Source organism: Salmo trutta, chromosome 11 (assembly GCF_901001165.1).
Source record: "Salmo trutta chromosome 11, fSalTru1.1, whole genome shotgun sequence".
NCBI classification, from domain to species: domain Eukaryota; kingdom Metazoa; phylum Chordata; class Actinopteri; order Salmoniformes; family Salmonidae; genus Salmo; species Salmo trutta.
Window position 1 is genome coordinate 9,852,660 of NC_042967.1, and position 27,326 is coordinate 9,879,985.

The 27,326-nt window shown below is 45.2% G+C and overlaps 1 protein-coding gene across 9 annotated transcripts in view; it reads right to left on the reverse strand.

Annotated features, from left to right (window-relative positions):
- LOC115202196 (teneurin-3) overlaps positions 1-27,326 on the reverse strand; it is a 425,097-nt gene that overhangs the window by 131,591 nt on the left and 266,180 nt on the right. For 5 of the 9 annotated variants that reach the window (XM_029766158.1, XM_029766159.1, XM_029766162.1 and 2 more), the window contains 2 exons: positions 16,887-17,118; positions 1,429-1,527 (listed from right to left, as the gene is read on the reverse strand). In XM_029766158.1, coding sequence (XP_029622018.1) covers positions 1,429-1,527; positions 16,887-17,118 — 331 coding nt within the window. The remainder of the gene's footprint in view (positions 1-1,428; positions 1,528-16,886; positions 17,119-27,326) is intronic. The other 4 variants (XM_029766165.1, XM_029766167.1, XM_029766164.1 and 1 more) reach the window with 1 other exon arrangement.

Consider the following 27,326-nt stretch of genomic DNA (forward strand, 5'->3'; position numbering starts at 1 on the left):
ATGAAGCATATGAACACGGAACAGACAGAGCATTCCAAAAATGTTATGGAAAGACATACAAGGACTGCGGTTGTATTTTTTAAAATAAAAATCCCCTTCCTGTAGTACAAATAGGACAAGAAGCCCAAGAGACCAGCTGGCTTGAGGTAATTACCAAGGTCAGCTATTTTAATCAAATGAATTAGTGTGTGTTTCTACTAGAGACTGTGTGTGTATGTGTGTCACTGCTCATTGATTGAACCAGGGAGCAAGCCAAAGGACAGAGGGCTTCACTCTAGTTTCCAATCAGACCCTGAAGTGTGTTTGAGGGTGCTTTACTGTGTGTGTGTGTGTGTGTGTGTGTGTGTGTGTGTGTGTGAGAGAGAGAGAGGGTGCGTGAATGCCCTTGTTTGTGTGAGAGTATGTGCGTGTGTGTGTGCGTGCGTGTGTGGTGTGTGCTCGTGCACCCTCACACACACAAGCATACACCACATGCAGGTAAAGCTGTTTCTCTGATTGTGAAGTAGATCTCAGTACATGAAACATTGAGTATGAGGGAGAAAGACAGAGAAAGAGAGAGAAAGAGAGAGAAAGAGAGAGAGGGAGGATTTAAGTTGTAGATCCATACCCCGAGGGACAGGGATAAGTGTCAGAAAGAACGGATATTAAAACCAGGGAAGTGATTACTTAACACTTTAAAAATCCCTCAGAGATGACGTGTCCGTCTTCAATTTAGTTTGCTACTTCCTCGAGGAAGTAGCTCGCCCTCACTGAAAACAACTAAAACCCAACAAAGTGCGGGCCAGAACTGACAAACCCATCCCTGTATGTTTTTCAAATGTAAGCTTCATCCCTCCCCCTTTTTTTTTTCACTCGCCAACCATGCCAAAGCCCAAACAGCAAGGCCAAGGTAAGCAATTCTCCACAACAGGACTGGTTTAATAGTGTCTTTTGTCTTGCTTTAGACAAGCACACTGACAAGAAACAAGCATGGACACATCAGACAATGGGACAAACAGAGCTGATTGTAGCTCTAGAACCAGCCAGACAACACTGAGCCTTCCATCCCGTTACATGGTAAACGTCTTGCTGCTGTGACACACTGGGTGAAGTCCGGGATAAGATTGAGGGAATCTATGTGAGAGGGTTGGCAGGCCAACAAAAAGGCAGTAGTTACACAAAGGCTTGCATCCCAATAGCATTACAATATGACCCTTAAGGCATGCTTTCTACCCAGTGTCTTGTCTTACAGTGTGTCACCAATAAAGTTGTCGAAAACAAACGTACATGGGACTGGACATGTGCGTGACGCTAATCCCTCTGTGTGTGCTTGTATTGGGCTCAGTGTTGCCAGGGGTTACACGGCGGCTGGGGTTTGGCACCATGCGTAGAGGAGGACGACAAGCGGAGGGGATGGACACTCAGAGAGGCTGAGATGGAGGCACGTACCCGTCCCCATAGGCGCCTTCGTGGCACGCGGGAGGGAACACATCCATCTCTATCAGGTTGTCATGCCCGTTTTCCAGAACGGCTTGCTTTGCTAATTTTCTACATGAGGGAGATGGAGATACCAGAGACATAACACAATTAGAGACGTGTGTGTGTGTGTTTAATCAAAGTGTATTAGTATACAACACAATTAGAGAGAAGGGAAGACTTGGGGAGATCAGTGTTATTGCCGACGTTATTAGTTTTGGCAGCCAGACACGTCGACACACACAGAGCGATGGGGAGATAGTCCCCCTGTGGACCTGTCTGGCAGACAGGTGTCACACAGACACACACAGCATGCAGGGTTGGAAGAACACACACACGCACGCACACGCACGCGCACGCACGGGCACGCATGCACGGGCACGCACGCACGGGCACACGCAGTTGCGTAAGGACACACTCTAATTAGGTCCCAAAAGCACACACTCAGCCAACCTGAGCATGCACACAGGCACACCTACCTACACACACACACACACACCTACACGCACATATTCAATATATAAGCCGAAGCCCTCGATCCAGAGAAGTGACACATTCTAATTTCATTTCTATCTCTTTGTGTATTTTTCATTTTCACTTCTCTTTCACCTCCTCCCTCCATTTCCACAGCGGCAGTGGAGGAGAGGAGAGGGGGATAGATAAATGTGTGATGATGAAAAGAGACAGTGGCGGTGCGATCTGAGATGGAGGGCCTCGGAGGGAGGAGAGTCTTTTATTCCCTCCATAAAGCAGGCTGTTTAAGGCGACGCTGGCAGAGTCAATGTGTTCAATTGAGTTGTGGATAACCCTGTTATATAACCCTGCTATAGGCTCTTACATACCCCTCTCCTCTCTCTCTCTCTCTCTCTCTCTGTACTAGTGGTGAGAACAGTCAATAAAAGATATTTATATAACCAGAACAATAGTCTTTTACATGTTATTAGAGGGATAAAGTCTCTCTATTTCTCTTGTTACATTTTTAAATATTTCTTATTAGTTATCCCATTTGATATTGATCACTGCACTGTTGGGTAGGGCTTGCAAGTCAAGCATTTCACTGTACGTATGCATGTGAACTTAAAACTCCTTTACCCTCTCTCTCTCTCTCTCTCTCTTTCTCTGATGAATTGTCCAGTTATAAGTCTTGACCACACATACCCTGACCTTAGTGACCTGTGCGTCATGGCAACGTAGCCCCTCCAGCCCAGACTGACCCTACTGACCTGACCAAATGGAGACATAACGGCTCTCTCCACTCCCATCTCACCGTGAAGCACCACTCCAACGGCACGCCACACCACTGAGGGAGTGTGTGTTGAAAAGAGGGTGTAAGCACTTACTTAGATTCTGAATTTCCTTGTATTGTTTCCTTGTATAGATGTAGATGCCTTAAATGCACTTTAAATAAAGTTTTATTTCGTTTGCTATTTCCAGATTGATGTAACACTAAAGTACGGAGTCCTACAGGTATAATATGTTCGTCTAAAACGGTATAGCCAGTGAGCTGGTTTGTTTGGCTGTTGGTTTTCCTCACCCTAGTATTTTAAATTCTTATAGCGTTCACACATTGTTTTAGCTGTAAAGCATTTAGCTCTCCAGGGTGCGTGACTCTGTGTGTGTGTGTGTGTTTACTTCCCATTTGTCTTCTTAGACTTGATTTATATTACCCAAACATACATTACATTGGATATGCGATAGGCACTTCAGTATTATTTATGACCATATCAAATTTCCAGGTGTCTGGATTGTATGGTTTATGTGCAACACATTCCAATGATATCTTTCATATTTCATTTTGTGGAAAAGGGAGAGAGAGGTATTTAGAAAAAAAGTCAGACCTTAAATGGAAGATCTAATATGTTTGTTTAAAAAACAATGCGAGCGTTCTTATCAATCTCCTAATTAAAAAGACAATTCATTCGAATGAAAACGGATTCTGCGTTTATGGGAAGAAATTGTGCTACTTTTTAATTGAATTTAGCTACCTTTTCCAGTTCAAATGGCTCCTTTCAACCAAAACATTATCTTTGTTCGCTCGTATCAGTGAAACGATAGAGACGAAGTCTACATGGAAACGTGGCTGGATTTAAAAACGTTTTGAAACTATAATTAAATATTCTGATTAAAAAACCTGACAATGATAATAAAATCTTGACAAAGTTCAATGACTTCTTCCATGAGTATTGAAATCAAACGGCAACAGAGGACAGATATAATTGCTCCATCCATTCGATAGCATCTCTGTGCCCGATACCTACACTACGGGGCCAAAAGGGTTTCTCAGTGCTATGATAGTGGGCCAGCCGCAACCAGTTTCCATTGGCATTAGGGATTTGTAGATTTGCGACTGCAAGAGCAAAGGCACGCATTTGGCGGGGGCCACCATTGTTAATTGACTGGAGGTGGCCTGACGCTGAGCAGCATTACTATGCTAATCCCCCCATATCTCCTTTCACATCTCCAGAGCTCTCCAACAATGGGCCGAGGAGAGAGACGCTAACATTAGCATGTGGCCATAGAGACGATAATCTTAGCGTTAGCATGTTGACATCTATAAGAGTTAGCACAAGGCCATAGAGAATAAACAGTTTGTTAGCATTAGCATGAGGCCATAAATAAGCTATATTAGCATTGAGGTCCTAAACACGCTAATGTTAGTGTTAGCATTGGGACATATAGATGCTATGTGAACATTAGCAGGAGGATAGAAAAGCAATATTAGCATTCGCGTGAGGCTATAGAGAAGACATGTTAGCATTAGCATGCGGCCATACTGTACAATAGCTAGAACTAGCAGGTTAGCTACGTCAACACATTCTAGGGAAGTTAATGCAACATGCAGGCTCAGAGAAAAGACAAGAGGCTGAGCTACTTTGAGAAAATAAAGGGGCGGGGGAATCATAGTTGTGGTGAAATCTAGGTGTTGAGTTGCAGACCGGGCTAATGAGAGCTGATCCAGAGGTAGATAGGAGGAAGGGATGGAACGGCAAAGGAGTGTGTGTGTGTTTGTCTATGAGATGTGTGTGTGTGTGTGTGTGTGTGTGTGTGTGTGTGTGTGTGTGTGTGTGTGTGTGTGTGTGTGTGTGTGTGTGTGTGTGTGTGTGTGTGTGTGTGTGAAACAGGCGTGGGAGGCAGTCCTCTGAAACAACAGGTGAGAATGACAATGAGTCACGGATTGGGTGATGAGGGATTATCACCTCGGAATGAGACCTTTCACCCTCCTCCCTCTCTCATCCTCCCATCTCTAACCTAACCCCCTCGAGTACCCACACACCCGTGTTCTATCCCGACTGATCGCTCTCTCTCTCTCTCTCTCTCTCTCTCTCATGTTATCTACTTATCCTTCATCTTCCTCTCCACCCCTCCTTGTCCTCCACTCAGACCTCTGCCATGCTATACCCATCCTTCCCTTATCCCTCTCTCATTCACAAAACAGCCCTCAAACACCTGGGCCTCCCCCTCCATCCATCCACTTTTTAACTCATTTAAAACTCTAAATCTCTCCACTCTCATTATGTCCCTCTCCAAAATCGTCACTTCACATTTTCATTATCCTGACATAAGTACTATCAATCCACAAAAAAGTACTATGTAATCCACAAAGAAATACAGAAATATAAAATGAAAGCTAAACGGTATTAATTCGATGACTACAGTCACAAAGCTGCAGGAGAACACAGACTTTGAAAAAGTACCAGTGACAGATGAAAGAAAGAAAGAAAGAAAAGTGAAAAACCCCCCTGTATCATCAGCTCCTTCCTATAGGTGTATGGATGTATGCCAATGTCCATAATTGGCATTCATGGGATGGTGATGCTATAGCTTATCGCTCACAATGTTACCGGGTGCAACATTGATTTAATCCCCCAGGCTGTAAATATTTCTACATTTTAGTCATTTAGCAGACGCTCTTATTTAGAGCGACTTACAGTAGTGAATACATACATTTCATGCATTTTTTAGTTTTTTTAGTTTGTACTGGCCCCCCGTGGGAATCGAACCCACAACCCTGGCGTTGCACACACCATGCTGGCGTTGCAAACACCATGCTCTACCAACTGAGCCACAGGGAAGGAGTTTGTACAAACTTTATTAGCTAGTCGGCTCACGAACAGGAATGGGGAACATAGCCTGCCTTGTGTTTCTATAGATAGTCTGCGGCTGGTGAGGTCGGAGGTGTGTGGGTTAGCTAAAGGCATACGACAGTTGGTGTGTGTTTAGTCTGAAGAGATTAACCTCAGTGTACATATGATACGGCGTCTGTCTGTCTCTTCTCTCTAGGAGCTGTGAGTGTGTGTGTGCGTGCGCGTCTCTCTCGCTTTATGAGCTAAGGAGGAATATGGTGTGAAGAATTCAAGTAAGAAATACTTTCAATAAATGAGAGACTTCAAGAAGCAGCTGATCAAGTCATTACAATGGTGTTGATCTAACTTTCTCATTTGCTCTACATGATAGTGGAATAATGTGTCTTTGATGAAACGCTTGACTCTCTGATATTACCTGAGTGTTTAAATGAAATAACCCCTGGGCCGTACAGACTTGCCACTCAGACTGAAATCCAGCCAGTGAAGCCGAGATACAGCGCTAGCAGCGTTAAGTTATGGATCACATTTCTGATTTGTATGCATGTCTGTAACACGGTACAAATCATTTACAGAGACTTTTATTACAGTATTATCATTATTAATGTTGTTTTGTATTATTTAAAATAGCACAAAAAAATTCACATTGTTGATATTGCTGAATTAAAAACCTGTTGTTGATATACTGTCATAATGAAAAGTGTAGTAAAATACAGTATATCGTCATCAACTGTTCTCTCCAAGATGGCATAGCAGTCAGACATCTTTTGTCCTCATCTTGTCGTGTCCCGTGTATATATACATTTACTTATTTTCTTCGCATATCTTTTTATATCTTTTTTTTCTAAAAACTCAACTTCAAAGCACTCTCCTGCAACTCGCCTCACCAATTAAAAAAAAAAGGATTATTCACCTCAAATCTGAAATCCACAACAGAAGCTAGCCAGAAGCTAGCGTTAGTATTCAGCTAACCACGGTTGGCGGTCATCAGCTATCCCTTAGCTCGAATAGCTACCGCCAGTTTTGTAAAACGTGAAGCAGACCAGAGCACACCGAACCTATTTTTCTCTCCATATCCCTGGATTTCTAACGCAAGCTCTGGACATTTACACCTGGATCTTGCAGCTAGCTAGCTGCTATCCGAGTGACTATTGGCTAACGTCGGTCCCAGAACAAACATCAATTACTCCGGAGCTTGCCAGCTGAAGAGTTTCATCAGCCACTCCTGGGCTACAATCACCTATCCTGACCCGTTTTACTGCCGATGCGGAGCCCCACCGGGCCTTCAAGACTGGACTACCGACATTATCTGCCCGAGGGAGTTATCCAACTGGCCCCTCCGTCGCGACGTAACCTGAACGCCCATCTGCGGCCCGCTAATCGTTCATTGTCTTATCGGCTGCTATCTGAATAGATCTCTCGGCCAATTTTCTTTGTCCACTATAATTATAACTATATTGCCAATTGGATTGGTCACCTCTACCACACGGAACCCCACTAATCTACAGACGGAAATGCACAAGGTGGCTAAAAACAGAGCTCCCTCCATCTTCTGCCAGCTTGCAATCTATGGCCCGGCAAGCTGTCTGAATCTCACTGTACCCTTATGATCACTCGGCTGAGCATGCCTCTCCTTAATGTCAATATGCCTTGTCCATTGCTGTTCTGGTTAGTGTTTATTGGCTTATTTCACTGTAGAGCCTCTAGCCCTGCTCATTATACCTTATCCAACCTTTCTGTTCCACCACCCACACATGCTATGACATCACCTGGTTTCAATTATGTTTCTAGAGACAATATCGCTCTCATCATTACTCAATGCCTAGGTTTACCTCCACCATATTCACATCCTACCATACCTTTGTCTGTACATTATACCTTGAAGCTATTTTATCGCCCCCAGAAACCTGCTCCTTTTACTCTCTATTCCGGACGTCATAGACGACCAATTCTCATAGCTTTTAGCCGTACCCTTATCCTACTCCTCCTCTGTTCCTCTGATAATGTAGAGGTGAATCCAGGCCCTGCAGTGCCTAGCTCCACTCCTATTCCCCAGGTGCTCTCTTTTGATGACTTCTGTAACCGTAATAGCCTTGGTTTCATGCATGTTAACATTAGAAGCCTCCTCCCTGAATTTGTTTTATTCACTGCTTTAGCACACTCTGCCAACCCGGATGTCCTAGCCGTGTCTGAATCCTGGCTTAGGAAGGCCACCAAAAACTCTGAAATCTTCATCCCTAACTACAACATTTTCAGACAAGATAGAATGGCCAAAGGGGGCGGTGTTGCAATCTACTGCAGAGATAGCCTGCAGAGTTCTGTCCTACTATCCAGGTCTGTACCCAAACAATTTGAACTTCTACTTTTAAAAATCCACCTCTCTAAAAACAAGTCTCTCACCATTGCCGCCTGCTATAGACCACCCTCTGCCCCCAGCTGTGCTCTGGACACCATATGTGAACTGATTGCCCCATCTATCTTCAGAGCTCGTGTTGCTAGGTGACCTAAACTGGGACATGCTTAACACCAAAGCCATCCTACAATCTAAGCCTGATGCCCTCAATCTCTCACAAATTATCAATGAACCTACCAGGTACCACCCCAAAGCCGTAAACACGGGCACCCTCATAGATATCATCCTAACCAACTTGCCCTCTAAATACACCTCTGCTGTTTTCAACCAAGATTTCAGCGATCACTGCCTCATTGTCTGCATCCGTAATGGCTCAGCGGTCAAACGACCTCCACTCATCACTGTCAAACGCTCCCTGAAACACTTCAGCGAGCAAGCCTTTCTAATCGACCTGGCCCGGGTATCCTGGAAGGATATTGACCTCATCCCGTCAGTAGAGGATGCCTGGTTATTTTTTTTAAAATGCCTTCCTCACCATCTTAAATAAGCATGCCCCATTCAAGAAATTTAGAACCAGGAACAGATATAGCCCTTGGTTCTCTCCAGACCTGACTGCCCTTAACCAACACAAAAACATCCTGTGGCGTTCTGCATTACCATCGAACAGCCCCCGTGATATGCAACTTTTCAGGGAAGTCAGAAACCAATATACACAGGCAGTTAGAAAAGCCAAGGCTAGATTTTTCAAGCAGAAATTTGCTTCCTGCAACACAAACTCAGAAAAGTTCTGGGACACTGTAAAGTCCATGGAGAAGAAGAACACCTCCTCCCAGCTGCCCACTGCACTGAGGATAGGAAACTCTGTCACCACCGATAAATCCACTATAATTGATCATTTCAATAAGCATTTTTCTACGGCTGGCCATGCTTTCCACCTGGCTACCCCTACCGCGGTCAACAGCACTGCACCCTCCACAGCTACTCGCCCAAGCCTTCCCCATTTCTCCTTCCCCCAAATCCAGTCAGCTGATGTTCTGAAAGAGCTGCAAAATCTGGACCCCTACACATCAGCCGGGCTAGACAATCTGGACCCTTTCTTTCTAAAATGATCTGCCGAAATTGTTGCAACCCCTATTACTAGCCTGTTCAACCTCTCTTTTGTGTCGTCTGAGATTCCCAAAGATTGGAAAGCAGTTGCAGTCATCCCCCTCTTCAAAGGGGGGGACACTCTTGACCCAAACTGCTACAGACCTATATCTATCCTAACCTGCCTTTCTAAGGTCTTCGAAAGCCAAGTCAGCAAACATATTACCGACCATTTCGAATCCCACCGCACCTTCTCCGCTATGCAATCTGGTTTCAGATCTGGTCATGGGTGCACCTCAACCACGCTCAAGGTCCTAAACGATATCGTAACCGTCATCGATAACAAACAATACTGTGCTGCTGTATTCATTGACCTGGCCAAGGCTTTCGACTCTGTCACTGACCACATCTGTCACGATCCTCGTATTCTCCCTCATCGGAAGATATATCGAAATCACTCGATGACCAATACGCAGCAGGTTGACTGTTCCACATCATATTTATTTTAGATAGGAACGACAAAACAAAATAAATACGCAAAGGAGAAAGGTGACAGTTTCACAGGTGAAACGAAACACAGTGCAAAATACAATTACCCACAAATCCCAAACACAAACACACCCCACTATATGGGACTCTCAATCAAAGGCAGATAGACAACACCTGCCTTCAACTGAGAGTCCCAACCCCAATTAACCAAACATAGACATACACCTACACATAGAAAACCTAACCTAGAACCTAACCCAACACTCACAACCCCACTATACCATAACCAAACATAACTCTGCCACGTTCTGACCAAATATAATACAAAAAATACCTAAGTATATGGTCAGGACGTGACAACATCCTCATCGGCAGACTCAATAGCCTTGGTTTCTCAAATGATTGCCTCGCCTGGTTCACCAACTACTTCTCTGATAGTGTTCAATGTGTCAAATCGGATGTCCTGTTGTCCGGGCCTCTGGCAGTCTCTATGGGGTTGCCACAGGGTTCAATTCTTGGGCCAACTCTTTTCTCTGTATACATCAATGATGTCGCTCTTGCTTCTGGTGAGTCTCTGATCCACCTTTACGCAGACGATAGCATTCTGTATACTTCTGGCCCTTCTTTGGACACTGTGTTAACAACCCTCCAGACGAGCTTCAATGCCATACATCTCTCCTTCCGTGGCCTCCAACTGCTCTTAAATACAAGTAAAACTAAATACATGCTCTTCAACCAATCGCTGCCCGCACCTGCCTGCCCGTCCAGCATCACTACTCTGGACGGTTCTGACTTAGAATATGTGGACAACTACAAATACCTAGGTGTCTGGTTAGACTGTAAGTTCTCCTTCCAGACTCACATCAAACATCTCCAATCCAAAGTTAAATCTAGAATTGGCTTCCTATTTCGCAACAAAGCATCCTTCACTCATGCTGCCAAACATACCCTCATAAAACTGACCATCCTACCGATCCTCGACCTCGGCGATGTCATTTTTCAAAATAGCCTCCAATCCCCTACTCAATAAACTGGATGCAGTCTATCACAGTGCCATCCATTTTGTCACCAAAGCCCCATATACTACCCACCACTGCGACCTGTACGCTCTCGTTGGCTGGCCCTTGCTTCATACTCGTCGCCAAACCCACTGGCTCCAGGTCATCTACAAGACCCTGCTAGGTAAAGTCCCCCCTTATCTCAGCTCACTGGTCACCATAGCAGCACCCACCTGTAGCACGCGCTCCAGCAGGTATATCTCTCTGGTCACCCCCAAAGCCAATTCCTCCTTTGGCCGTCTCTCCTTCCAGTTCTCTACTGGAACGAACTACAAACATCTCTGAAACTGGAAACACTTATCTCCCTCACTAGCTTTATGCACCAGCTGTCAGAGCAGCTCACATATTACTGCACCTGTACATAGCCCATCTATAATTTAGCCCATACAATTACCACTTCCCCGACTGTATTTATTTATTTTGCTCCTTTGCACCCCATTATTTCTATTTCTACTTTGCACTTTCTTCCACTACAAATCTACCATTCCAGTGTTTTACTTGCTATATTGTATTTACTTTGCCACCATGGCCTTTTTTGCCTTTACCTCCGTTATCTCACCTCATTTGCTCACATAGACTTATTTTTCTACTGTATTATTGACTGTATGTTTGTTTTACTCCATGTGTAACTCTGTGTTGTTGTATGTGTCGAACTGCTTTGCTTTATCTTGGCCAGGTCACAATTGTAAATGAGTACTTGTTCTCAACTTGCCTACCTGGTTAAATAAAGGTGAAATCAAAAATAAATAAAAAATCAACAAGAGCAGTTAATCACTGTTGGTGTGTATTGTCTTTCTGCAGGGGACGTTTATAAAGCATTAGGTTTATGGTTTGAATTACAGTCTATTCTGGTAGGCTGATAACAAGGAGCCATTTAAGTGACAGACAGACACACACAGACAGACACACACACACACACACACATTTGTTTCCTAAATCAGGGTTGTCGTTCACACCCTGCTTGGCATCATCTCCTTGCTCTCAAAGGCTATGTTTAGAGTTGTTGAAGTTGTGTGGTTGGGATTCACAGATGTGGAAATGTGGAAATGTGTGTCGGGGTATATAAGAAGCAATGCTTTTGTTATTATTCACTGACCATGCTGAGAAGACCCTATTTATGTATAGAGAGTTATTCATCTGTAGACGTGAGAGAGAGAGAGGTCTTTGAATGCATCAAGCACCACCATGTTAAGTGGTCGGTGACGTACACAGGTTCTAAGACAGACTCTTAGAACCTCTCAGAGAGAACTGAAGCTCTCCGTCACTGAGTGGAACCAGACTCTATACAAGATCTCAAAAGGAGGAGACAATAGATGAAGTAGCAAAGGTGAACACTCAACAGGGCTTTAGATGTAATTGGTGAAAGAAGCTAGCTAACGTTACCAATAGTGTCTCCTCAACAGGGCTTTAGATATAATTGGTGAAAGGAGCTAGCTAACGTCAGCTATAGTGTCTCCTCAACAGGGCTTTAGATGTAATTGGTGAAAGGAGCTAGCTAACGTTAGCTATAGTGTCTCCACAACAGGGCTTTAGATGTAATTGGTGAAAGGAGCTAGCTAACGTTAGCTATAGTGTCTCCTCAACAGGGCGTTAGATGTAATTGGTGAAAGGAGCTAGCTAACGTTACCAATAGTGTCTCCTCAACAGGGCTTTAGATATAATTGGTGAAAGGAGCTAGCTAACATTAGCTATAGTGTCTCCTCAACAGGGCTTTAGATGTAATTAGTGAAAGGAGCTAGCTAACGTTAGCTATAGTGACTCCTCAACAGGGCTTTAGATGTAATTGGTGAAAGGAGCTAACTAACGTTAGCTATAGTGTCTCCTCAACAGGGCTTTAGATGTAATTGATGAAAGGAGTTAGCTAACGTTAGCTATAGAGTCTCCTCAACAGGGTTTTCTATGTAATTGTCGTGGTGAAAGGCGCTAGCTAACGTTAGCTATAGTGTCTCCTCAACACGGCTTTTCAATGTTATTGTCACGGTGAAAGGAGCTAGCTAACGTTAGCGTTCGTCTCCAGGGGATTTCTTCCTTATGTCCTCAGTATTAAATGAATATGTGACAATGGAGTAATCAGAGGAGTAATGGTGTAATCAGAGGAATAATAGTGTAATCAGAGGAGTAATGGTGTAATCAGAGGAGTAATGGTGACAGAAGAGGAGGGTGGTTAAAGTGGGCTTATTGAGTTAAACGGTTATGATGGAGACCGTTCTCTAAGTGGGTGGTGGTGAGAGGGTGTGTGCGTCATGAGTGTGTGAGTAATTGTCATTATTTTAATGTACCCTATATTTACCTTTATAAGTATATCTGGCTATATTATTTTACTATTGCTTCATTGTTGAAAAAAAAAGAATATAAGAACTGAGATGGAGGGAAGGGAAGCCAGAAAAACGAAACAAAAATGTAGCAATATTGTTGTGCAGAAAGTTGACTAAAGACCCGAGACAGCATCTGAAGCCTAAAGAAAATGGGCTTCTCTTGTACATTTCTAAGACAACACTGTGTCATTATTTCCCTTAAAGATGCAGCTGTTTTTTATGTGATCCGTCAACTGTTTTTATAAATTAAATAGTACACGTCATGCTGTCAATAACGAAAATATTTCTGTTTTTATATAGGATCTTTACTTTGTTGCTAGGCCGACCACCATAGTTGAGAAGATTTAAAGAAGACTTCACTGTCACGACTTCCACCGAAGGTGGTTCCTCTCCCAGTTCGGGCGGTGCTCGGCGGTCGGCGTCACCGGCTTACTAGTCGCCACCGATCCATGTTTCCTTGTTCGTTTTGTTTTGTCTTAATTATACACACACCTGTTTTCAATTCCCTTATTATGTTCCCTATTTAACCCTCTGGCTCCCATTTCTGTTTTGTCTGTGATTGTTCTTTGTTCAGTGGTTGTTGGAGATGTTTCTCCTCACCCTGTTAGTTTGCTGTTGGAGATTTTGACTTTGGTTTTTGAGTAAACAAGACTGTTTTGAACTCAACCTGTGTCCTGCGCCTGACTCCGCTACGTCTCCAAACCAAAAGCGTTGCAGGTTCATTTGGTTTAATTTCTGTGTGTATAATTACCCCTGTTGCCTGCTTACGTTTGTGCGGGATTATACGTGTTATGTTGCTCGCTGAGGTTGTGCCTCAGGTTTATTCCCGTTTATACTGAGTGCGAATACGTTTAGGAGCGTTGTTTTCCTCCTCCCGTGAGTACTGTGTTCTCTTGTGTCGTGGGCGGTTTCTTGTTTTGGTATTGCACCTGACCTTTTTGTGTGTTGTGGACTTGCCTATTAAAGACGCTACTTGGACATCTATGTTCTCCTGCGCTTGACTCCTTCACATACCTCTAACACAATTCGCAACGTTCACAGAAGGAGCCGACATGAAACAAGATGTTGTAAGGTGAGATGACGTGTAGTAAAATACTCCTCGTCGGCACACATTTAGTTAAACTACGTTTCCAATAAAAACCTTAAAAGGGATGATACCTGCTCATCAACATCCTCTGAAAGAGAAGCGTTGAAGACTGGAGAGTCCTCCTTCCTACCCTTGAATTATTACACTTTGCTTTCATCATTTCTTCTTGAGCCCCAATGTCAAAAATAATGTCTGGTTTAGAAATGATGGGCTTGATTTGCGATTCAGTTTGTGCAGGGGGAACATTTATCAAATCCCACCGTCACAGAGCATACTCTCTCTTCTCTACTTCTACGCCTCTGGCTGCCAAGAAAGTTCACAGTTTAGTTTATTTCCCTGACAGGCTCTTATTGTGTATACACATGAAACACAACCTCCCTTTGCACGCACACACATTTAGCCTGCATCCCAATTTTTTACATTTTTTATTTGACCTTTATTTAACTAGGCAAGTCAGTTAAGAATTCATTTTTATTTTCAATGACAGGAACACTGTCTTGTTCAGGGGCAGAATGACAGATTTTTGTCAGCTCGGGGATTTCATCTTGCAACCTTTCGGTTACTAGTCCAACGCTCGAGCCACTAGACTACCTGCCACCCTATTCCCTTTATAGTGCACTACTTTTGAATGACATAGAGAATAGGGTGCCATTTGGGATGCAGACAGGGAGTGCTCAATCCGCGAGTGTGAGCCAAACGCGTTTAAAAGGTGCCTACAAAGCAGAGAGGGAATCTGATACTGTGAGTACTCTGTGCTGTAGTGTTTGTCCATGTTGGAGCCAGAGCTTGGGTTAAAAGGCTTCCTACACACAGCAAGGGAGGATCTCTCTCCATCATACACAAACACAGACAGACAGACACACACTGAGGGTCGTGGTGTGGTTTTGGACCGGGGCTATCCCACTGGCTCTGAGTTGACCACTGCATTCCTGTGTTGTGTTTTTTTCCTTCCCCCATGGGCCCCGTTGCCACGGTGGAACTGTATTCCCTGTGGTCGTGGGGGGGTTTGGTTTTGGAGTAACACGAGCTTTAAGCCCCTCTTGTTGATAATAGATGTCTACATATTGCTTTGTCAATAGGAGATGAGGACAGCCAAGGTCATACAGGAGGATGGCATGGACAAGAGGAGGAGAGACAGAGAGAGAGAAGGATGGACATATAGGAAGAGGAAATGGATGGCGAGGGACATGACGCCAGCTAGTCCCCCCCCCCCTGATATCCATCTGCCCGACACGCCTGTTGCAGATGACGTCTGGGGTTATGGTTGGTTCTGGTGTTGGAGACAGATGAACCATAAATAAAAGGCCAGAGAGACAGAGAGGGAACGAGAGTGTGTGTGTGAGAGAGAGAGAAACAGGGCCTCCCCTAGGAGAGCCAGGTGTGTTATTCAAGGGTCCCTTTACACACTGTTTGTCCTGGCACTTCTCTGGTCATAAAATATAAAACTCTACAGCCAGGGCTTTTCACACACATATCACCCAGAGGCCCCCGGCCCTGCTTAACTCTACAGCTACACTGTCCTGTCCCTCCATCCCTCCATCCCTCTATTTATGCCTTGTAATGTTACATCGCCATGTCAGGGTTTTTTCTTCTCCTCTTTTTCTTTCTTTCTTTCCTTCCTTCATTCTTTTTCTGGAGAAGAAAGGTGGGAAACATTCTGGACAAAAAAGGAGGGAGGTACAAATTGACTGTTGGATCTGAGGTCGGGGTTAGTGAGGGCGCTAACAAAAGAGTAGCGTCCTGTAACTTCTAGATTCAAACGCACACACATTCACTCTGGCAGCTACACACACAAGCACAGAAACACACACACCCGCACATAAAGAAAGCAAGTGCACACACACACACACACACACACACACACACAGCAACACACAGACACACACAGAGACACACAGAGACAGGAGGGAGATTTGTTGTATTGTGTAACAATGAAAGCGTGAATGAACAGTGCAGGTAACTGTTTAAAACAGGGAGGAGGTGGAGGAAGAAACCCATTAACACTAGAACACCTGAGCCAGACTGCTGTCTACTAATAATACAGCAGAGGCACAAATCAATGTGTGTGTGTGTGTGTGTGTGTGTGTGTGTGTGTGTGTGTGTGTGTGTGTGTGTGTGTACAAACCTCCCTCTAATGTGTCCCTAGTCATTGATTGACAAATCCAAAAGCTGTACAATAACACTTGGGAGGAAAGCCTTTGTGAACGGGCAGTGTGCTCGCACTCTCTCTGTGTGTGTGTGTGTGTGTGTGTGTGTGTGTATTAGTGTTTGAGTGTGTGTTCTCTGTAAGATCCTAGTTCTGAGGTAGGCTAGAGTGGAGGAGGGTTACACTAAAGAAATACCCTCATTGTTCTCCCTGATTTTGGATTCCTTGGTGAGTTTCAGTGTGTTGCTACATCAGTATTGTAAATGTTTGGGTTGCCAGATTGGCTCTGGTTTGATTTGCAAAGTCACAAATGGGTATAGTTACTGGGCTGGCTGATGTAAGGGTTGCCCAGTTGGCTGAATTTTACAGACGAATGTTACGGACACATGCTATTTTGCCCACTTTAACTAGTTTCGATTTGCCAGTTTAGCTAAGGCATGGTTCCCAAGGTTGACTACCTTGCCAGATTGGTGGTTTGGGTTGCCAGGTATTCTCACAAATAAAAAAAGAGATTTGTGATCATGTCTCAATGCAATCAAGGTATGAAATGATGGTTATTTTCAAATACAATCTATTTTAGCTGAAGTGTACAAATTATTATAATTATGTTCCGGCCCCCCCGAGCATCGGCTCTGACAAAAATCGGCCGGCAGCTGAATCTAGTTGCCTACCGACGGTTATGTTTTCCAGGTATGCTAATGTTATGTTATATTCAATAATGTCTTGATTTAGAGCAATCTGTTACCCGATTTGAGATTTGGGTTGCCAGGTTTGCTTAATTCATGTTTAATACAGTTGCCATGTATTTTTTTTACCTGCTCTCCAGTGGCACATTGCTGCCCAGGACCCAGCTGTCCTGCAGCGGCACGGACTCGGGTGTGGTTTGCAGCTCGGCGGGGAGGGCGGCCGGTGGGGCCGGGCTGGGGTTACGGTTGCGGCTGCTCAGGGAGTTGTGGTTGAGCGCGGTGACCGACGGCTGCTGCTTGTGGGGAGGCGGGGCTGGCGGCAGCGTGGACTGGCCCTGCTGATGGTGATTGGACGGCTGCTCTGTATAGGAGAGGGCATAAGAGATGGGGAAGGGTTAGTGATTTGGGGTTTGATAGAGAAAGGATGACAAAAGATGACAGCCCCACCAAAGAAACATTCAACAGCAGAATGTTGTGTTCAGTAAAATGTACTGATGCTCACTGTGCCTCTGGAGTCTCCCTCTCTCTCCCATATGCTATCATCCTGGGTAATTAATCATCACACTTAAGTAAACATATTTGGATGAGTGCAGGCATCATTACAACACAACATCTGGCTGCTATTACAACACTACAATGATGGACTAAACCATTGAACACTCCTGCCACACACACACACACACACACACACACACACACACATCCCCTCCTTCTCCTCCCTCAGTACTGCTCTGTTTACCTCAGAGCCTGAAAGATGCCCGTTCTATATATATTTTATAATTAAACCATTATTTAATTAGGCAAGTCAGTTAAGAACAAATTCTTATTTACAATGACTGCCTACCGGGGAACAGTGGGTTAACTGTTCAGGGGCAGAACAACAGGTTTTTACCTTGTCAGCTCGGGGATTCAATCCAGCAACCTTTCGGTTACTTGCCCAACTCTCTAACCACTAGGCTACCTGCCTTCGAATACCAACAATATCTCAGAGATGATGATTACAGGTGGTTATACACGAGAGGAAAAAAACTTGGGAAGAAAAATGCCGAAACCAGTCAGAGAACAACAGGTCACAGTGAACGTCGTTACAGTCTAGACCGCCTCTAATCTGCCCTCAGGGTAACAGTCTAGACCGCCTCTAATCTGCCCTCAGGGTTACAGTCTAGACCGCCTCTAATCTGCCCTCAGGGTTACAGTCTAGACCGCCTCTAATCTGCCCTCAGGGTTACAGTCGAGACCGCCTCTAATCTGTCCTCGGGGTTACAGTCTAGACCGCCTCTAATCTGCCCTCAGGGTTACAGTCTAGACCGCCTCTAATCTGCCCTCAGGGTTACAGTCTAGACCGCCTCTAATCTGCCCTCGGGGTTACAGTCTAGACCGCCTCTAATCTGCCCTCGGGGTTACAGTCTAGACCGCCTCTAATCTGCCCTCAGGGTTACAGTCTAGACCGCCTCTAATCTGCCCTCGGGGTTACAGTCTAGACCGCCTCTAATCTGCCCTCAGGGTTACAGTCTAGACCGCCTCTAATCTGCCCTCAGGGTTACAGTCTAGACCGCCTCTAATCTGCCCTCAGGGTTACAGTCTAGACCGCCTCTAATCTGCCCTCGGGGTTACAGTCTAGACCGCCTCTAATCTGCCCTCAGGGTTACAGTCTAGACCGCCTCTAATCTGCCCTCGGGGTTACAGTCTAGACCGCCTCTAATCTGCCCTCAGGGTTACAGTCTAGACCGCCTCTAATCTGCCCTCAGGGTTACAGTCTAGACCGCCTCTAATCTGCCCTCAGGGTTACAGTCTGAGAAGACTAGCGGAATGAGCAGCGTGTAAACAAGGATGAGATGGCGGGAGGAGGGGATATTTCAGCAATCTTCCTCTCCTAGAACGGCGTTTAAATGAAAGCGGGAGGAAGAGAGGAAGAAGAGGGGGGGAGATTCCAGATATTCTCCTAGATATTCTCCTAGATATTCTCCTAGCTCGCCGCGGAGACCATCAGTGAGAGATCAACAGCAGACGTTTCATTACGGTTCTTAACTGAACGTTTCATATCTGATTATGAGGCTGCTAGAACTAATGACCTTCACAGCCCTGCAGTCTACTGCGCTCTGCAGTGCTCTGGAGGCTCTTTTACAAAGCTACAGCAATTACCTCCTAACACACATTGCTGTCACACACACACACACACCCCATGCAACACGCTCCCATAAACAACCAACTGAAACAGTCATTATTATTCAAACTCCCACACAGATATTTCACGGCACACACACACACACACACACGCACACACGCACACACGCACACACACATACAGAGAGTAAGGAAAAGAGCATAGATAGCGTTTTAATTCCGGGGTGTTGGGTTCCCAAGTGCCTCTGCATCTGGTAGATTACCCAGGAGATGATTGGCACACTGTCTCTCTCTCTCAGTCTGTCTCTCTCTCTCTCTCTCTCAGTCTCTCTCTCTTGGTCTCAGTCTCTCTCTTGGTCTCAGTCTCAGTCTATCTCTCTCAGTCTCAGTATCTCACTCTCTCTCTCTCAGTCTCAGTATCTCTCTTGGTCTCAGTCTCAGTCTATCTCTCTCGGTCTCAGTATCTCACTCTCTCTCTCTCTCTCAGTCTCAGTATCTCTCTCAGTATCTCACTCTCTCTCTCTCAGTCTCAGTACCTCTCTCAGTCTCAGTCTCTCTCGGTCTCAGTCTCTCTCGGTCTCAGTCTCTCGGTCTCAGTCTCTCTCGGTCTCAGTCTCTCTCTCTCGGTCTCAGTCTCTCTCTCTCGGTCTCAGTCTCTCTCTCTCGGTCTCAGTCTCTCTCTCTCAAATTCAAATTCAAATTCAAATTCAAGCTGCTTTATTGGCATGAAAAACATTGTGTTAATATTGCCAAAGCAACAATGTATACAATATACATTGTAATACAATTATAAACAATAACTAATAATATAAAATGGCAGTAAATAATAATACAAAATTAAAAATAATAACAATAAAATAGTAGTAAAATAATAGTAAAATAGTAGAATGTAATAAATGTAAAAATCTAAATATGGAAAATGAATCTATAACTAACTTATAACTAAATAACTATCTCTCTCTCTCTCTCTCTCTCTCTCTCTCTCTCTCTCTCTCTCTCTCTCTCTCTCTCTCTCTCTCTCTCTCTCTCTCTCTCTCTCTCTCTCTCTCTCTCTCTCTCTCTCTCTCTCTCTCTGTCTCGGTCTCTGTCTTGGGTCTCTCTCTCGGTCTCTCTCTCAGTCTCTCTGTCTCTCGCTCTATGGAATCAGCACTGAGCTCTAGCTCCAGACCCAAATCCCCTTTACTTTGGCCCCGGATTACATACAAACCACTTGTAATTACGAGCCCCCGCTATCCTCCCAAACACCCCCCAAGCTATCCTCCCTCCCTGGGGAGCTTGATTCTTCACACCACTGCCAGCGTCCTCTGTTCTCTCCTTTTCTTCAGATGGCGGCATGGCTATTTAGAACCTGAACAAACGTTAGATTGTATTTTCACCTTCATGTGATGCCTAGTGACTTTACCCTGCCTCCATGTACATATCTACCTCTAATACCTTATTATTATTATTATCAATCCTGATGCCTAGTCACTTTACCCTGCCTTCATGTACATATCTACCTCTAATACCTTATTATTATCTATCCTGATATCTAGTCACTTTACCCTGCCTCCATGTACATATCTACCTCTAATACCTTATTATTATCAATCCTGATGCCTAGTCACTTTACCCTGCCTCCATGTACATATCTACCTCTAATACCTTATTATTATCTATCCTGATGCCTAGTCACTTTACCCTGCCTTCATGTACATATCTACCTCTAATACCTTATTATTATCTATCCTGATATCTAGTCACTTTACCCTGCCTCCATGTACATATCTACCTCTAATACCTTATTATTATCAATCCTGATGCCTAGTCACTTTACCCTGCCTCCATGTACATATCTACCTCTAATACCTTATTATTATCTATCCTGATGCCTAGTCACTTTACCCTGCCTTCATGTACATATCTACCTCTAATACCTTATTATTATCTATCCTGATATCTAGTCACTTTACCCTGCCTCCATGTACATATCTACCTCTAATACCTTATTATTATCTATCCTGATGCCTAGTCACTTTACCCTGCCTCCATGTACATATCTACCTCTAATACCTTATTATTATCAATCCTGATGCCTAGTCACTTTACCCTGCCTCCATGTACATATCTACCTCTAATACCTTATTATTATCTATCCTGATGCCTAGTCACTTTACCCTGCCTCCATGTACATATCTATCTCTAATACCTTATTATTATTATTATTATTATTATTATTATATATCCTGATGCCTAGTCACTTTACCCTGCCTCCATGTACATATCTACCTCTAATACCTTATTATTATCTATCATGATATCTAGTCACTTTACCCTGCCTCCATATACATATCTACCTCTAATACCTTCTACCTCTCCACGGTGATCTGGTAATGGTACTCCCTGTATATAGCTTCACAGTGATCTGGTACTCCCTGTATATAGCTCCACAGTGATCTGGCACTGGTACTCCCTGTATATAGCTCCACAGTGATCTGGTACTGGTACTCCCTGTATATAGCTTCACAGTGATCTGGTACTCCCTGTATATAGCTCCACATTGATCTGGTACTGGTACTCCCTGTATATAGCTTCACAGTAATCTGGTACTGGTACTCCCTGTATATAGCTTCACAGTGATCTGGTACTCCTTGTATATAGCTTCACAGTGATCTGGTACTGGTACTCCCTGTATATAGCTCCACAGTGATCTGGTACTGGTACTCCCTGTATATAGCTTCACAGTGATCTGGTACTCCCTGTATATAGCTTCACAGTGATCTGGTACTATTACTCCCTGTATATAGATCCACAGTGATCTGGTACTGGTACTCCCTGTATATAGCTTCACAGTCATCTGGTACTCCCTGTATATAGCTTCACAGTGATCTGGTACTGGTACTCCCTGTATATAGCTCCACAGTGATCTGGTACTGGTACTCCCTGTATATAGCTCCACATTGATCTGGTACTGGTACTCCCTGTAAAAAGCTCCACATTGATCTGGTACTGGTACTCCCTGTATATAGCTCCAAATTGATCTGGTACTGGTACTCCCTGTATATTGCTCCACTGTGATCTGGTACTGGTACTCCCTGTATATAGCTTCACAGTGATCTGGTACTCCCTGTATATAGCTCCACAGTGACCTGGTACTGGTACTCCCTGTATATAGCTCCACAGTGATCTGGTACTGGTACTCCCTGTATATAGCTCCAGATTGATCTGGTACTGGTACTCCCTGTATATAGCTCCACAGTGATCTGGTACTGGTACTCCCTGTATATAGCTCCACAGTGATCTGGTACTCCCTGTATATAGCTCCACATTGATCTGGTACTGGTACTCCCTGTATATAGCTCCACAGTGATCTGGTACTGGTACTCCCTGTATATCGCTTCACAGTGATCTTGTACTGGTACTCCCTGTATATAGCACCACATTGATCTGGTACTGGTACTCCCTGTATATAGCTCCACATTGATCTGGTACTGGTACTCCCTGTATATAGCCCCACATTGATCTGGTACTGGTACTCCCTGAACATAGCTCCACATTGATCTGGTACTGGTACTCCCTGTATATAGCTCCACATTGATCTGGTACTGGTACTCCCTGTATATAGCTCCACATTGATCTGGTACTGGTACTCCCTGTATATAGCTCCAAATTGATCTGGTACTGGTACTCCCTGTATATTGCTCCACAGTGATCTGGTACTGGTACTCCCTGTATATAGCGTCACAGTGATCTGGTACTCCCTGTATATAGCTCCACAGTGATCTGGTACTGGTACTCCCTGTATATAGCTCCACAGTGATCTGGTACTGGTACTCCCTGTATATAGCTCCACAGTGATCTGGTACTGGTACTCCCTGTATATAGCTCCACAGTGATCTGGTACTGGTACTCCCTGGATATAGCTCCAGATTGATCTGGTACTGGTACTCCCTGTATATAGCTCCACAGTGATCTGGTACTGGTACTCCCTGTATATAGCTCCACAGTGATCTGGTACTGGTACTCCCTGTATATAGCTCCACAGTGATCTGGTACTGGTACTCCCTGTATATAGCTCCACAGTGATCTGGTACTGGTACTCCCTGTATATAGCTCCAGATTGATCTGGTACTGGTACTCCCTGTATATAGCTCCACAGTGATCTGGTACTGGTACTCCCTGTATATAGCTCCACAGTGATCTGGTACTCCCTGTATATCGCTCCACAGTGATCTGGTACTGGTACTCCCTGTATATAGCTCCACAGTGATCTGGTACTCCCTGTATATAGCTCCACATTGATCTGGTACTGGTACTCCCTGTATATAGCTCCACAGTGATCTGGTACTGGTACTCCCTGTATATAGCTCCACAGTGATCTGGTACTGGTACTCCCTGGATATAGCTCCAGATTGATCTGGTACTGGTACTCCCTGTATATAGCTCCACAGTGATCTGGTACTGGTACTCCCTGTATATAGCTCCACAGTGATCTGGTACTCCCTGTATATCGCTCCACAGTGATCTGGTACTGGTACTCCCTGTATATAGCACCACATTGATCTGGTACTGATACTCCCTGTATATAGCTCCACATTGATCTGGTACTGGTACTCCCTGTATATAGCCCCACATTGATCTGGTACTGGTACTCCCTGAATATAGCTCTACACTGATCTGGTACTGGTACTTCCTGTATATAGCTCCACATTGATCTGGTACTCCCTGTATATAGCTCCACATTGATCTGGAACTGGTACTCCCTGTATATAGCTTCACAGTGATCTGGTACTCCCTGTATATAGCTCCACATTGATCTGGTACTGGTACTCCCTGTATATAGCTTCACAGTGATCTGGTACTGGTACTCCCTGTATATAGCTCCACATTGATCTGGTACTGGTACTCCCTGTATATAGCTCTACAGTGATCTGGTACTGGTACTCCCTGTATATAGCTCCACATTGATCTGGTACTGGTACTCCCTGTATATAGTTTCACAGTGATCTGGTACTGGTACTCCCTGTATATAGCTTCACAGTGATCTGGTACTGGTACTCCCTGTATATAGCTCCACATTGATCTGGTACTGGTACTCCCTGTATATAGCTCCAAAGTGATCTGGTACTGGTACTCCCTGTATATAGCTTCACAGTGATCTGGTGCTGGTACTCCCTGTATATAGCTCCACATTGATCTGGTACTGGTACTCCCTGTATATAGCTCCACAGTGATCTGGTGCTGGTACTCCCTGTATATAGCTTCACAGTGATCTGGTGCTGGTACTCCCTGTATATAGCTCCACATTGATCTGGTACTGGTACTCCCTGTATATAGCTCTACAGTGATCTGTTACTGGTACTCCCTGTATATAGCTCCACAGTGATCTGGTACTCCCTGTATATAGCTCCACATTGATCTGGTACTGGTACTCCCTGTATATAGCTCCACAGTGATCTGGTGCTGGTACTCCCTGTATATAGCTTCACAGTGATCTGGTGCTGGTACTCCCTGTATATAGCTCCACATTGATCTGGTACTGGTACTCCCGGTATATAGCTCCATTCTTGTGTATTCTCTTGTGTAACTGTTTTTATTTTATAAACTCTGCATCGTTGGGAAGGGCTCGTAAGCAAGCATTTCCCGTTAAAGTCTACACCAGTTGTATTCGGCGCATGTGACAAATACCATTTGATGTGATTTGATTGAGTGAGTAGGTTCTATGATACACAGGGATTATGAGAGGAAGATAGGGCTTATCGTGAGGGAATGTGATGGTGCAGCGCACCGGGTAATGTGACTGTGGTTGGTGAGACGGAGATGCTCTGTGCTACTGTCCCCTTTTCCATTCACATTGATGTGCACACACACACACACACATCACCAGGTTTGAGGAGACATCAGCAGTGACAGTTGACAGTAATCGTCCATGACATGGGCGCAAACACCCCCCTCTCCCGCCATCCCTCCAACCAGCCCTCCAACCAGCCCTCCAGCCACCCCACCAAGCTGAGTGTTTGTAGCCCACCCGTGATGCCTGTCGGTGGGGGAGCGGTGGCATGTCATCTGGGGCCCTGGTAGTGTCCTTGGCAGCACATAGTCAACAGTCAGTGGCATGTTGACACTGTAGCTGGCCTCACACTGTTTCTCTATGAGCTACTAGGCATCATGTGGCGCAGGATGACAACAATGCCTATAGACACTAGTCTGAGGTCAGTTTGGGGCAACCTACAAAAGAGGTGAGAGAGAATGATGTGAAGGAAAGAGAGAGAGAGAGAGAGAGGGGGGGGATGAAGGAAATAAGGAGAAATGAAGGAGGGAAGAGGCAGCAGCAATGAGAGAGAGAGAGAAGGGAAGGATGTAGTGAAGGAGAGAAAAGTGAGTGAGGGGAGGATACAGGAAGTGGGGAGAGATAGGGGAGGCCCTTGAGGACTCTCCCCCAGGTGAGGAGGAGGCTGGGTGAGTGTGAGGTTGTTTGATCATCCGTGAGCTGACGGGATGGCTGGCTTCACATCTGGCCACGGACACGCCTCACCCCCCCCCCCCCCCAAAAAAAAACACACAGAGAGAGGGGGGAATCACAATATCATATGGAGCTAAAGCCACTGAGGACAAAGGAAGGGGAAAGAAAACACGTGGTGGACACTACGACATGTGATATCAGTCTATACCCAGACCGTATATCAGGAACAATCATTATGCAGGTCTATCCTGGAAGATGAATGATATGGTATAGGGACGACCCTTTGATCAAACAACTTAGAGTCTCAGTCACTGAACTGAGCTTCCTGGGGTCCACATGACGGACCTACATTGTGAGACTACAATGGAAGCAGTGGGGAAAAAACGATTCATCTACTGCTTTAGAGAAATGACGAGGGAATAACAGCCTCTCAATAACAGAGCAAGGAAAGGGAGATGGAGGAGTACAGCCGGAAGAAGAGGAGAGAGAGAGAGAGAGAGGGAGAGTGAGAGAGAGAGAGAGGGAGAGTGAGAGAGAGAGAGAGAGAGAGAGAGAGAGAGACAGAGAGAGACAGCGAGTGAGACAGAGTGCAAGTGAGACAGAGAGAGACAGGGAGGGAGAGTGAGAGAGAGAGAGAGAGACAGAGAGAGACAGCGAGTGAGACAGAGAGAGACAGAGAGCGAGTGAGACAGAGAGAGACAGGGAGGGAGAGAGAGTGAGACAGAGAGAGACAGCGAGTGAGACAGAGAGAGACAGAGAGAGACAGCGAGTGAGACAGAGAGAGACAGGGAGGGAAAGAGAGAGAGAGAGAGAGAGAGAGAGAGAGTGACAGAGAGAGACAGCGAGTGAGACAGAGAGAGACAGAGAGTGAGACAGAGAGAGACAGAGAGTGAGACAGAGAGAGACAGAGAGCGAGACAGAGAGGGATGAGCCCGGGGTCACAGCGACATGTCGGCCATGAAATGTTTAGATTTCCATTTTCCTCCGACAACCTGAGCCCTGACCTGGAACTGAATGAAAAGCAATCAGCACAAAAGAAGAAAAATCTCTCCCTTTCCTCCTCCCTTCCCTTTTGTCTCCTCTCTCTTCCCTCCCTCCTCTCGCCTTCCGCCTCATCTCTTCCCTCTCCCTCTCTTCTCTTCTCGTCTCTCCCTCCTTCTCTCCCTCTCTCCTCTGTCCGGTCTCCAAGGGGCTGAATTGCTACAAGCTCTGGGTTTAACTGCAGTGGAATTAGGGGGGTCTAAATGGAACGCCGCTGGTTAAGACCCCCAAAGAGCCCTAATTGAAGCTTTGCATTACTTAGCCGTTCCTCCATAAGACATGAGACGAGACACAGAGCCAACATGATGATCCCACCTCCGAGCGCTCAGCGCTGACTTGGCAAGCTCTGCTGTTCTCCGCTAGGACTGTGTGTGTGTGTGTGTGTGTGTCTGTCTGTCTGGCCATAAATGTTTTTATACATTGGAATAACATGGCATGTGGACAAAAGCAGGTAAATTGGGAAGGCAATATTTAAAGGCAGTCAATGAAACGGAGGAAGGTCAAAAGTAGACACACAGGGGAACACATACACACCCCTCCCTGTTCCCCCCGTACCCCCGTCCCGTCCCCACCGTCCCCCCACACACACAGACAAACAAAGCTGCTCCTTCACACATTATACGGAGCTCAATATGTATCCATTTCAGCGCCATATGTTTTTGACATGAGTTCAGTTCCCCAGTGAAGCCGAGAGCATCCGTCTCACTACAGGGCTTCCCATCCACTCTCCTTTCACTGGCTCTTAAATACAGACCATTAACATGACACATGGCACCAAGCGTAGCCCAGTTAACCTGGCTAGATGACCTTCACTAGACGCACAGTACTCTGACTGACCCCTGGAGACTAGACTGTCTAACCCTCCAGCAAGGCAGGCCAGACAGGATCCAGAGATCCAGGCCTCCACCCCCTCAACCTTCACCGTGGATGCCCAGGCCTGGTTGAGAGGGGCAGAGAGAAGT